This window comes from Haemorhous mexicanus, chromosome 24 (genome assembly GCF_027477595.1).
Source record: "Haemorhous mexicanus isolate bHaeMex1 chromosome 24, bHaeMex1.pri, whole genome shotgun sequence".
Classification (NCBI taxonomy): Eukaryota; Metazoa; Chordata; class Aves; order Passeriformes; family Fringillidae; genus Haemorhous; species Haemorhous mexicanus.
In genome coordinates, this window is record NC_082364.1 from 4,395,237 (window position 1) to 4,409,092 (window position 13,856).

The 13,856-nt window shown below is 39.9% G+C and overlaps 1 protein-coding gene across 2 annotated transcripts in view; it reads right to left on the minus strand.

The window, feature by feature from the left end:
• Nucleotides 1-7,341: 7,341 nt before the first annotated feature.
• Nucleotides 7,342-13,856, minus strand: part of UBASH3B (ubiquitin associated and SH3 domain containing B) — an 88,538-nt gene continuing 82,023 nt past the window's right edge. For both annotated transcript variants that reach the window (XM_059867068.1, XM_059867069.1), the window contains exons 13-14: nt 12,399-12,508; nt 7,342-8,518 (exon numbers count right to left, since the gene is read on the minus strand). In XM_059867068.1, coding sequence (XP_059723051.1) covers nt 8,381-8,518; nt 12,399-12,508 — 248 coding nt within the window. In that variant the 3' untranslated portion in view covers nt 7,342-8,380. The remainder of the gene's footprint in view (nt 8,519-12,398; nt 12,509-13,856) is intronic.

The following is a 13,856-nucleotide window of genomic DNA, read 5'->3' on the forward strand; positions in this document are numbered from 1 at the left end:
AGCTGCAGGAAGAGCCCAGGGAAAAGGTGTCCCCCCAGGTGTGGGGTAACATCACATTTATCCAGGTTTATCTCGTGATTGGTGAGTTCCCAAAAAGAATTTTTGGCAGATCCTGTTCTGGCCCCCCTTTGGAAGTGCTCAGGGTTTGGTGTGAACGATTGCAGTTAAAATAAACGGAATTTAATAAAGTAATGATGGTTAAAAACCTGAGAGTGCTTGAGGGAAGTGGACAAAATTAGTTATAAACCCATGGTGTGTTTTATTCCTGGTTTATTAGAACCGATTTCCATGAACTTTCAGGTGCATCACTCCGTGGGCATTTGGTTGATAAAAGCTGTGGGGTTTGTGTTCATCACATGAATTAATTTTACTGGAAAACAGAGCTGCAGGTCAAGAATTTCAAGCAGCTGGCTTGAAAGATTAAAAAAAAAAAAAAATCTAGATTAAGAAAGATGTGATTTGTGAGTTCCCAAAAAGAATTTTTGGCAGATCCTCTTCTGGCCCCCCTTTGGAAGTGCTCAGGGTTTGGTGTGAACGATTGCAGTCAAAATAAACGGAATTTAATGAGGTAATGATGGTTAAAAACCTGAGAGTGCTTGAGGGAAGTGGACAAAATTAGTTATAAACCCATGGTGTGTTTTATTCCTGGTTTATTAGAACCTGTTTCCATGAAGTTTCAGGTGCATCACTCCGTGGGCATTTGGTTGATAAAAGCTGTGGGGTTGTGTTCATCACATGAATCAATTTTACTGGAAAGCAGAGCTGCAGGTCAAGAATTTCAAGCAGCTGGCTCGAAAGATTAAAAAAGAATAAAATTAAAATCTAGATTAAGAAAGATGTGTTGGAAAAATAAATTTGGTTTGAAAGTTGTGGCTTCACTCCACACATCCAGACCTGAGAGTGAAATAACTCCGGGGAAAATCTGAATTCCGAGGGGAAATTCAGAGGGTTTTGGGCCATCTGCTGTCAGGTGGGTGAATTTCAGCCTCAGGAAAAAGAAAAACGCAGCTCAAAACTCCATCAGGCTCCGGAGGAATCTGAAATAGGAAGGGGGCCCGGCATCTCCATGAAATCACCCACGAGATATTTCTGTCTGACTTCTGAGTTCCATTTAATGTGAGAAGCAAATCAAACCGCAGTGCTTGTTTTCACCGTTGGTGGCACTGAAAACTGAGATTAAAAACAGCCACCCACCCCCCTGCCTGCCCCAGCCCCGAAATAAAAAAATACAGATGTCACAGGTAATTACAGCTCTTTTTGGCAATACAGTAATCGGGGGTTTTTAAACAGCAAACATTTGTTTTTCCCTCTCAAATAAATACAATCTGCTCGCACTAAATAATAAAAAACAAACTCCAGAATAAACAGAATGATCCAACAGGTTGGAAACGAAACGAACAAACAAAACAAAAAATCAACCAAAAGGAAAAGGAGCTGTTGGTAACGTGGAGTCTGAAGAGATGCCATGGAGAGAAAGTTCAGGAAATGCTGAAATAATGAGAAATAATAAAGGAACTGCCGATATTTTCTGTCCCGGGTCAGGAGCAGTGCCTGGGGATGAATTTGAGGAAGTGGGGAGCAGCAAGGAGCCACTTAGAGCTGTAATTAACAGCCGCCGTTAATTGCATTGCTTTTGTTCAGGGACACCACCCGAGCTCTGCTCCCCCTCTCCCACCCGGGCTTCATCTCTGTCGGAAGAAACGACCCCAAACCACAAACCAAGGGCGTCATTTGGGGATAAAAATGACCATTTCTGTAAAATCCACCAGAGTTTCACAGCAGAGCCCCTGGCCCCAGCCAGCTTCTGTGGCAGAGAAAAGGGAAATTCCAATTTTTACTGAATTATCACAGCCTGGATCCTCATTTTGCATAAACAAGCAAAGCTCTGTTGAGCTGAGTGCACTCTCAATTTAATTCTTGTTGTTTTTCTAAGCCATACATTGCAAATTATAAAAATTAACTGTTGATTCCTGGCAGGTTTGCAGCTTTTTTTTTGGCCTTAATTGTGGAGAGAAGGAAAAACCTGGAAGTGCTGTGAGAATCAAAGCTGGGATCTGATGCAGCTCACGGTGAAGGGAAAGATTTTGGAGAGCTGAAGTTTAAAATTTTGGATGAACCACTGGAGTGACATCAAATCCTCATTAATGAGCATCAAATCCTCATTAATGAGCATCAAATCCTCATTAATGAGCATTCAATCCTCATTAATGAGCATCCAATCCACATTAATGAGCTTAAATCCACATTAATGAGCATCAAATCCACATTCCTGAGCATCCAATCCACATTCATGGGGTGAAAACGAAGCAGCAATTTTGTCTTCTCACCCTCTCAATCATAAATTTAAAAGGAACAACATTTTTTCTCTTTTATTCCCACCCAAAAAAAACTTTTTTCAACGCTGCTACACACAAAACCCCCAAGAAAACTCAAAATGCTGAAGAAAATAAGATTTTCCTCCCTGTGATTCCTGATACCTAATCCGAGACAAGACTACAATTGTCAAAATATTTCCCCAACATCCAAAAATATATCTATATATTTAAAGAAGAGGATTTTAACATCTACCCCCTCAACCAGAACACTTTTTTTTCTCTGCATCAAAGAGCAGCTGACACCACTCAAATTGTGCATTCACCTCTGTTTCCTGCTCCCAAAAATCTCCTTTTAATGTCACTCAACTCCAGCAGGATCTGAGCAATAAATATTAGAACACAACAAGATTTCCTGCCCCAATTTTTACACCTTGCTGGCATGAAACAAAAAAAAAAAAAATAAAATCTGGAGAATTCACACACCTCAGCCACCAAATTTTTTCTTTTTTTTGGATGTGATTGTCAAATATTTAATTTTTTTTTTTTTTTTGCATGGAGGTAAACAAGCCAGAAATGCTCTTCAGAATGTCTGTACACAGCCAAAAATAATTTAAATGACATTTCAAACTGAACCTGACAGTGATAAAACCACACAGAAGCAGGTTGGGTTGGTTTTTTCCCCCCTGCCCTGTCCTGAATTTCCTCCCTGACTTTTCAGTTCCATCCCTGCTGCAATGAAGCACTGAGGAGAGGCCCAGGGGGTGAGACCTGCTGAGAGGGGAAGGAGTGGAATGTTTCTGCTGGGGTTGTGGGAGTAGCTGGGATGTTGGCCAGGCTGGGCTCAGCGGGGCCCAAACCCAGCTCAGCCCCTCGGGGTTTGCTCCAGCCCAATTTTCTCCTCTTTTGGGGCTTTTCCATCCCAGTTTTCTCCTCTTTTGGGGCTTTTCCATCCCAGTTTTCTGCTCTTTTTGGGTTTGTTCCATCCCAATTTTCTCATTTTGGGGTTTGCTCCCAATTGTTTCTCCTCTTTTGGGATTTGCTCCCTCCCAATTTTCTCATTTTGGGATTTGCTCCCTCCCAATTTTCTCATTTTGGGATTTGCTCCCTCCCAATTTTCTCATTTTGGGATTTGCTCCCTCCCAATTTTCTCCCCTTTTTGGGTTTTTTTTTCATCCCAATTTTCTCCTCTTTTGGGGTTTTTCCCTCCCAGTTTTCTCCTCTTTTGGGGTTTTCTCCAGCCCAATTTTCTGCTCTTTTTGGGTTTGTTCCATCCCAATTTTCTCATTTTGGGATTTGCTCCCTCCCAGTTTTCTCCTCTTTTAGAGATTGTTCCATCCCAATTTTCTCCTCTTTTTGGGGTTTGCTCCCTCCCAATTTTCTCCTCTTTTGGGGTTTTCTCCAGCCCAATTTTCTGCTCTTTTCAGGTTTGTTCCATCCCTATTTTCTCTTTTTGGGGTTTGCTCTGTCCCAATTCTTTCTCTTCTTTTGGGGTTTCCTCCATCCCAATCTTCTCTTTTTGGGGTTTTCTCTACCCCAATTTTTTCCTCTTTTTGGGTTTTATTCCCTCCCAATTGTTTCTCCTCTTTTGGGGTTTCCTCCCTCCCAATTTTCTCCTCTTTTTGGGGTTTTGCTCCATCCCATTTTTTTTCTCCTCTTTTGGGGTTTCCTCCCTCCCAATTTTCTCTTTTTGGCTTTTGCCCCATCCCAATTTTCTCTTTTAGGGAAGCTGGGATTGCACTTTGTCACTCCTGGGTGCTGTGGCAGTTCGAGGGAGGCGACACCAGCCCTGCCCAAGGGGGAAATCCACCAGAACACCCCAAACCTTGATTTTTGTGTGACTAACCAACAGCAAACCCGGGCCTCTGACCCATCCCAAACCCTTCAGCACTTGGGGCAGAGGCAGAGCTGGGCAAGGAGGGCAGAAATCCCTCCTGGAACACCCGACCTGCCTCGGCACTGGGAGAGCTCCAGGATTTTTCCAGCCCAAACCATTCTGGGAGGATTCTGTTCCTGGCCCAAACCAAGACAGGACTGGGCCTAAATCTCTTCCATCCCTTTAAACCCAGTTTTAAACACCTGCTGACAAACCTGAAGTGCCTGCAGCAATAATTTGACCAGAGCTGATAATTTTATGTAATTCTATCCCCAAATAATGTACAACTTATTGATAATTGATAATTTATCACCAAACCTGATAATTTTAGATAATTCTATCCCCAAATACTTTCTAATTTATTGAGAATTTATCACCAAAGCTGAAATTTTGGATAATTCTATGCTCAAATAATTTATAATTTATTGACAATTTATCATCAAAGCTGAAATTTTAGATGATTCTATCCCCAAAAAATCTATAATTTATTGAAAATTTATCATCAAAGCTGATAATTTAGAGAATTCTATCCCCAAATAATTTCTAATTTATTGATAATTTATCACCAAACAATTGATCATTTATCACCAAAGCTGAAATTTTAGAAAATTCTATCCCCAAATAATGTATAATTTATTGATAATTTATCACCAAACAATTGATAGTTTTTGGCCAAAGCTGATCATTTAGATAATTCTATCCCCAAATAATTTATAATTTATTGATAATTTATCACCAAAGCTGATAATTTTAGAGATTTGGGGATAGAGAATTCTATCCCAAAATAATGTCTAATTTATTGATAATTGATAATTGATCTCCAAAGCTGATAATTTTAGATAATTTCATCCCCAAATAATTTCTAATTTATTGATAATTTATCACCAAAGCTGATAATTTAGATAATTTTATCCCCAAATAATTTATAATTTATTGATAATTTATGACCAAACAATTGATAATTTGTCACCAAAGCTGATAATTTTAGAGATTTAGGGATAGAGAATTCTATCCTGAAATAATTTCGAATTTATTGATAATTGATCATTTATCACCAAAGCTGAAATTTTAGATCATTCTATCCTCAAAAAATTTATAATTTACTGATAATTTATCACCAAAGCTGAAATTTTAGAGAATTCTATCCCCAAATAATTTCTAATTTATTGATAATTGATAATTGATCTCCAAAGCTGATAATTTTAGATAATTTCATCCCCAAATAATTTCTAATTTATTGATAATTGATAATGAATCTCCAAAGCTGATAACTTAGATAACTCTATCCCCATATAATGTGTAATTTATTGATAATTAATCACCAAACAATTGATAATTGATCTCCAAAGCTGATAATTTAGATAATTCCAGTCCTAAAACCCCTGTTCTGTCGCCACTTTGGGTTACAAATCCCCACTGTGGGGAATTTTGGGCTGCAGGTTTTTTTGGCCTCCTGCAGGCTCTGGCCCCAGGAGGATCCACCCAGTGATCCCAAAGTTCTTGGTTAGAGGTGGGAACTCTCCTCTTCCACTTCCCCCAATCCCAGCCCTTCCCTCCCTGGATAAATCCATCAAAGGCTGTTCCAAAATTGAAATGTGCAGGGGTTTTTTAGCTGGTTTGTTTTCTTTGTGACAGCTGGCACTGGGGAGTGAAGGGTGAGGAAGGAAAGCACTCAGAATTCCACAGAATTCCACGGAATTCCTGCAGCTTTTCCATCCCATCCTTCCTGCAGCACCCTGCACCATCTCCCCAGGGCTGCCAAAGGGACACAGAGCCACTCCTGCTGAAGGGCCAGCACAAAAATCCCAACATAAAAGGGAAGAAAAATCCCCCAAACCTTTTCCAAACCCTTCTGGAGGGGATTTAAGCAGCACAAACCGTTCAGGCTGTGCCTGGGCACACAGGTGGATCTCAATAACCAAAACAAAGGACTAAAAACCCAAATCTGAGCTTCCTAAACCCCTCAGGTTTGCCTGGAAAAGGCTTCTTTTATTTCCACTTCAAAGAAATCCCTCCCAGCTTTTGTGGGGCTGACTCTTCATGCCCAAACTTCCCCTGTAACTGATGTGAAATTTGGAACTTCCCTTGGATCCAGAATTTCCCTTAATATCAGCCAATCTCTTCTTTTCTTTAATTTCAACCAGTCTCTTTTTTCCTTTAATTTCAACCAATCTCTTTTTTTCTTTAATTTCAACCAATCTCTTATTTTCTTTAATATCAACCAATCTCTTTTTTTTCTTTAATTTCAACCAATCTTTTCTTTAATATCAGCCAATCTCTTTTTTCCTTTAATATCAACCAATCTCTTATTTTCTTTAATATCAACCAATCTCTTCTTTTCTTTAATATCAGCCAATCTTTTCTTTTCTTTAATATTAACCAATCTCTTTTCTTTAATATCAGCCAATCTCTTTTTTCTTTAATTTCAACCAATCTCTTTTTTTCATTAATTTCAACCAATCTCTTTTTTTCTTTAATATCAACCAATCTCTTATTTTCTTAATATCAGCTAATCTTTTCTTTCTTTTCTTCAATATTAACCAATCTCTCTTCTTTAATATCAGCCAATCTCTTTTTTTCTTTCATTTCAACCAATCTCTTTTTTTTCTTTCATTTCAACCAATCTCTTTTTTTTCTTTAATATCAACCAATCTCTTATTTTCTTAATATCAGCTAATCTTTTCTTTTCTTTAATATTAACCAATCTCTCTTCTTTAATATCAGCCAATCTCTTTTTTCTTTAATTTCAACCAATCTCTTTTTTCTTTAATTTCAACCAATCTCTTTTTTTTCTTTAATATCAACCAATCTCTTATTTTCTTAATATCAGCTAATCTTTTCTTTTCTTCAATATTAACCAATCTCTCTTCTTTAATATCAGCCAATCTCTTTTTTTCTTTCATTTCAACCAATCTCTTTTTTTTCTTTCATTTCAACCAATCTCTTTTTTTTCTTTAATATCAACCAATCTCTTATTTTCTTAATATCAGCTAATCTTTTCTTTTCTTTAATATTAACCAATCTCTCTTCTTTAATATCAGCCAATCTCTTTTTTCTTTAATTTCAACCAATCTCTTTTTTCTTTAATTTCAACCAATCTCTTTTTTTTCTTTAATATCAGCCAATTTCTTATTTTCTTAATATCAGCTAATCTTTTCTTTTCTTTAATATCAGCCAATCTTTTCTTTAATATTAACCAATCTCTTTTCTTTAATATCAGCCAATCTCTTATTTTCTTTAATATCAACCAGTCTCTTCTTTAATATCAGCCAATCTCTTTTTTCCTTTAATTTCAACCAATCTCTTCTTTTCTTACTATTAGCCAATCTTTTCTTTTCTTTAATGTCAACAATCTCTTATTTTCTTTAATATCAGCCAATCTCTTCTTTTCTTTAATATCAGCCAATCTTTTCTTTTCTTTAATATTAACCAATCTCTTTTCTTTAATATCAGCCAATCTTTTCTTTTCTTTAATATTAACCAATCTCTTTTCTTTAATATCAGCCAATCTTTTCTTTAATATTAACCAATCTCTTTTCTTTAATATCAGCCAATCTCTTCTTTTCCTTAATACCAACCAATCTCTTTTCCCTAATTCCAACCAATCTCTCATTTTCCCAAATCCCAGCCAGTCTCTGCTCAACCCCAGCAGGTTTGGAGCCCTCCCATCTCTGGAGGAGAGGAATCACCTCCTGCAGCCTGCAGAGGCGGCGCTGGGCTCATCTCCAGCCTCGGGGAAGGAAGTGAAACCCTCTGACTTTTCTGCGAGGTGCTGAGGCTTTGGGGGCTGCGAGTGGAGCAAGCACGAGGTGCTGAACGAGGCTGCAGACACTTTGCAGAAACAGCAGTGAGAAAACAGCCCCAGCATCCTGCCCCACCCAGGGCTCCTTGTCCCTCCTGCTGCAGTGGCAGTGAAAGTGTCACCAGAGGAAACCAACCCCGAGCTCTGCCAGAGCCTCAAGCTGTAGTTTAATATTTTTTCCCCCCCTCAAATCAGAGCATTTTGTTGTAAATTCGCTGATAAATGTAAAAAGACTTTTTGCAGGGCTGTGGCTGTGTGAGATGTGCTTGGAGGGACAGGTGAGGAGGGGTTTCCTGCTGGCAATAAAACACAAGGAGGAAGAAGAAGATGAAGAAGAAGAAGAGGAGACATTCTCCAGTGCTGGGAAGGGCTGTCCTTGCTGGCTGCTCCCTACTCCTGCAGGAGGGTTTCTCTCCAGTTAAAGCCTCCAGTTGGTCCATGAGTGAGAGGGAGGATGGGAGGGTCTGTGAGCTGCCACACACCCGTGTCCCCCAGCTCTTCGCAGGAGCAGAAGCCCAGGTAGGGAATCTGTGAGGAGAGAGGTGGGAGTCAGGGCAAAAGGCAGGGATGGAGCTGGGCAGCCCCAGGGGTGAAACCCTGCTGTGCCACTCCAGGATTGCACCCTTTTTTCCTCTTTTCCCTCTCCCAAAGCCCATTTTCAGATGGTGATTGACAGACTGTGCATCACGAAAAAAAACCAGATTATACCCTTGGAATGTGGGTTAAAAATGGAGTTTTGAATGGAATGGGGGTTTAAAATGGAGTTTTGAATGGAATGTGGCTTTAAAATGGAGTTTTGAATGGAATGGGGGTTTAAAACTGGAGTTTTGAATGGAATGGGGGTTTAAAAATGGAGTTTTGAATGGAATGTGGGTTTAAAACTGGAGTTTTGAATGAAATGGGGGTTTAAAACTGGAGTTTTGAATGGAATGGGGGTTTAAAAATGGAGTTTTGAATGGAATGGGGGTTTAAAAATGGAGTTTTGAATGAAATGGGGATTTAAAATGGAGTTTTGAATGGAATGGGGGTTTAAAATGGAGTTTTGAATGGAATGGGGGTTTAAAATGGAGTTTTGAATGGAATGGGGGTTTAAAATGGAGTTTTGAATGGAATGTGGGTTTAAAAATGGAGTTTTGAATGGAATGGGGGTTTAAAACTGGAGTTTTGAATGGAATGGGGGTTTAAAACTGGAGTTTTGAATGGAATGTGGGTTTAAAAATGGAGTTTTGAATGGAATGTGGGTTTAAACTGGAGTTTTGAATGGAATGGGGGTATAAAAATGGAGTTTTGAATGGAATGGGGGTTTAAAACTGGAGTTTTGAATGGAATGGGGGTTTAAAAATGGAGTTTTGAATGGAATGTGGGTTTAAAACTGGAGTTTTGAATGAAATGGGGGTTTAAAATGGAGTTTTGAATGGAATGGGGGTTTAAAAATGGAGTTTTGAATGGAATGGGGGTTTAAAAATGGAGTTTTGAATGGAATGTGGGTTTAAAACTGGAGTTTTGAATGGAATGTGGGTTTAAAAATGGAGTTTTGAATGGAATGGGGGTTTAAAAATGGAGTTTTGAATGGAATGGGGGTTTAAAACTGGAGTTTTGAATGGAATGTGGGTTTAAAAATGGAGTTTTGAATGGAATGGGGGTTTAAACTGGAATTTTGAATGGAATGGGGGTTTAAAAATGGAGTTTTGAATGGAATGTGGGTTTAAAATGGAGTTTTGAATGGAATGGGGGTTTAAACTGGAGTTTTGAATGGAATGGGAGTTTAAAAATGGAGTTTTGAATGGAATGGGGGTTTAAAAATGGAGTTTTGAATGGAATTGGGGTTTAAACTGGAGTTTTGAATGGAATGGGGGTTTAAAAATGGAGTTTTGAATGGAATGGGGGTTTAAAAATGGAGTTTTGAATGGAATGTGGGTTTAAACTGGAGTTTTGAATGGAATGGGGGTATAAAAATGGAGTTTTGAATGGAATGGGGGTTTAAAACTGGAGTTTTGAATGGAATGGGGGTTTAAAAATGGAGTTTTGAATGGAATGTGGGTTTAAAACTGGAGTTTTGAATGAAATGGGGGTTTAAAATGGAGTTTTGAATGGAATGGGGGTTTAAAAATGGAGTTTTGAATGGAATGGGGGTTTAAAAATGGAGTTTTGAATGGAATGTGGGTTTAAAACTGGAGTTTTGAATGGAATGTGGGTTTAAAAATGGAGTTTTGAATGGAATGGGGGTTTAAAAATGGAGTTTTGAATGGAATGGGGGTTTAAAAATGGAGTTTTGAATGGAATGTGGGTTTAAAACTGGAGTTTTGAATGGAATGTGGGTTTAAAAATGGAGTTTTGAATGGAATGGGGGTTTAAACTGGAATTTTGAATGGAATGGGGGTTTAAAAATGGAGTTTTGAATGGAATGTGGGTTTAAAATGGAGTTTTGAATGGAATGGGGGTTTAAACTGGAGTTTTGAATGGAATGGGAGTTTAAAAATGGAGTTTTGAATGGAATGGGGGTTTAAAAATGGAGTTTTGAATGGAATTGGGGTTTAAACTGGAGTTTTGAATGGAATGGGGGTTTAAAAATGGAGTTTTGAATGGAATGGGGGTTTAAACTGGAGTATTGAATGGAATGGGGGTTTAAAAATGGAGTTTTGAATGGAATGGGGGTTTAAAAATGGAGTTTAAAGAATGCAGCTCTAAAAATGGAGTTTTAAGAATGTAGGTTTAAGAAAGTAGTTTTAAAAATGTAGTTTTTAAGAATGTAGGTTTGAATGGAATTTAGTTCCAAGAATGCAGTTTTAAAAATGTAGGTTTGAATGGAATGTAGTCTTAAAAACATAGTTTTAAAAAGGTAGTCTTGAATGAAATGTAGTTTTAAGAATGTAGGTTTAAATGGGATGTGGGTTTAAATGGGATGTGGGTTTTTAAATGGGATGTAAGTTTTTAAAAGGGATGTAGGTTTTTAAATGGGATGTAGGTTTGAATGTGATGTAGGTTTAAATGGGATGTAAGATTTTAAATAGGATGTAGGTTTTTAAATGGGATGTAGGTTTAAATAGGGACCAGCTCAAAGCAAATGTGCTCCCAAACCAGCACAGCTCTGGGGGAAATGTGGATGTTCCTGCAGCTCAGGAACATTTTTGTTCCTGTTCTGTTTGAACTTTGGGGGATATGGATGTTCCTGCAGCTCAGGGATGCCCAGAGAGCCCTGAATATTCCAGGGAGCCTCTGCAGAGGGCAGGAAGGGAGAGGAATTAAAAACCCATTATGATTTCCAGCTTTTTGATGGGGAACAACCCTTTAGGTGAGCAGGGGAAGTGCTGTGGGGCTGAAGTGCCCTGCTTGCTGTGCTGGGGGGTTTGGGGCTCTCTGCACAGCCCCTGGTGCCCCCAGAGCCCCAAAGAGTCCCTGCAAACCCATCTTAAATGGGCACCTGACCCCAAAAAGCCCTAAAGGGTCCCTGCAAACCCTTCTCAGGTGGGCATCTGACCCCAAAAAGCCCTAAAGGGTCCCTGCAAACCCATCTTAAATGGACACCTGATCCCACAAAGCACCAAACTCAGGTGGACATCTGACCCCACAAAGCCCAAACAGTCCCTGCAAACCCATTTTAAATGGACACCTGACCCCAAAAAGCACCAGACTATCCCTGCAAACCCATCTCAGGTGGGCATCTGACCCTAAAAAGCACCAAAGAGTCCCTGCAAACCCATCTTAAATGGCACCTGACCCCAAAAACACCAAACTCAGGTGGATATATGACCCCATAAAGCCCAAACAGTCCCTGCAAACCCATATGAGATGGCACCTGACCCCAAAAAGCCCTAAAGGGTCCCTGCAAACCCATCTTAAATGGACACCTGACCCCACAAAGCACCAAACTCAGGTGGACATCTGACCCCACAAAGGACCAAACAGTCCCTGCAAACCCATATTAAACGGACACCTGACCCCAAAAAGCCCTAAAGGGTCCCTGCAAACCCATCTTAGATGGACACCTGACCCCATAAAGCACCAAACTCAGGTGGACACCTGACCCCACAAAGCCCAAACAGTCCCTGCAAACCCATCTTAAATGGACACCTGACCCCAAAAAGCACCAAACAGTCCCTGCAAACCCATCTCAGGTGGGCACCTGACCCCATAAAGCCCTAAAGGGTCCCTGCAAACCCATCTTAGATGGCACCTGACCCCACAAAACACCAAACTCAGGTGGGCACCTGACCCCATAAAGCCCAAACAGTCTCATCTGCACACCCATCTCAGGTGGGCACCTGACCCCCCCCCTGCCCAGCTCTCAAGCCCTCCTCCCTCACCCTCGTGACTCCTGAAGTGAGTCAGACAGACCAAGCCCTGCTCCTGCAGATCCCCAGCTCTTTCTGTCCCTGCAGAGCCAGGGCCCTGCTCCTGCTGGTGTTACCTTGCGCACCATCTGCACAAAGTCCTTGGAGTTCTGGGGGGACAGCCCCTGCAGCTGGCAGGTGCAGGCCTCCAGGGAGGATGCATGAGCCACGATCAGGATGTTGTTTCCTGAAACAAAATGAGAAACACAGCCTGAGCCTGACCTAAAGCCAGGTTTAGGGGCTGGTGCCCCAGATCAAGCAGCCTTTTCAAACACTTGATCCTACCACAACACATCAAACTGGGAATTGTCACTGTCACATTCTCTGAAAAATCCCTTGGCTCAGGATTTCTCTCCTGGGAAGCTGAGAAGCCTCAGAGGAAAATGAAAACAATAATGATCTGATTGCTTCTCCTGTTTTGCTGCTTTGGAATGGGTTTGGAGATTCTTTATCCAACAATGAATTGTTTCATTGGATTTCTGTGAGTTGTTCTCACTCTTTGGCCAATCAGGGCCCAGCTGTGTCAGACTCTGGAAAGATTCACAAGTTTTCATTATTTTTTAGCCTTCTGTCTGTATCCTTTCTCTATTCTTTAGTACAGTTTAGTACAGCACTCTTTAATATAATCTAGACCATAAAATAATAAATTGTCCTTCTGAGCACAGAGTCAGACTCATCATTGCCCCCTGCCACGGGGCACCCCACAAATCCAATAGAGAAGGAAGGGAAAATGGGATTTGTTAACATGTTTAGAGCATTCCTCAATTTTCAGGGTAGTGCTTAACTCACTCCTGCTTGGTTTGAAAATGCTTTCTGGAGAAAACAAGAATTCCAGTGAGATTTCAGCTGTGTTGGGAAGCAGAACACCAAAATGAATTCCTATTACAGCAAACACTTTAATTTCTCTTGCTGGCTTTGCACAGTGGCAGCTTTGCTTTTCCATTTCTGAGATCCTTTACAAGCAATGCCCACTGTGCTTTTGAATTTGTGTGCAAACCATTCAAATCAAAGCTTAGAATGCAGAGACAGGTCAGTGAGATGAAATCAGTGAAAAAAAACAGAATTTAAGCATTCTTAGGATGTTGTGGAGCAGGAATAACAGTTAGGGGTTTTAAAAGAAAATTAATTTTGTGTTTGGAAAAATGTTCTAAGGTTTTTATGGGAATATAATTTGGAGGAGGAGCTTGGACAGGGGAGGGAAAATGCCCCATTAGTGCTGGGAACACACAGCAGAGGGAAATAATGCATTTGTTTCCTTGGGAATAAATTCCCATCACTCCAATGGGATCCCTAAAATAATTCTGCTATTTGACTTTATGGATCTCTCTTAAGGTGATATACCTGAAAAATATTTTATTTATTCCCTTGGGGATAAATTCCCATCATTCCAATGCGATCCCTAAAATAAAATAATTCTGCTGTTTGACTTTCTGGCCCTGTCTTGTAAGGTGATATATCTGAAGAATAAATCATTTATTCCCTTGGGAATAAATTCCTATCACTACAGTGGGATCCCTAAAATAAAATAATTCTGC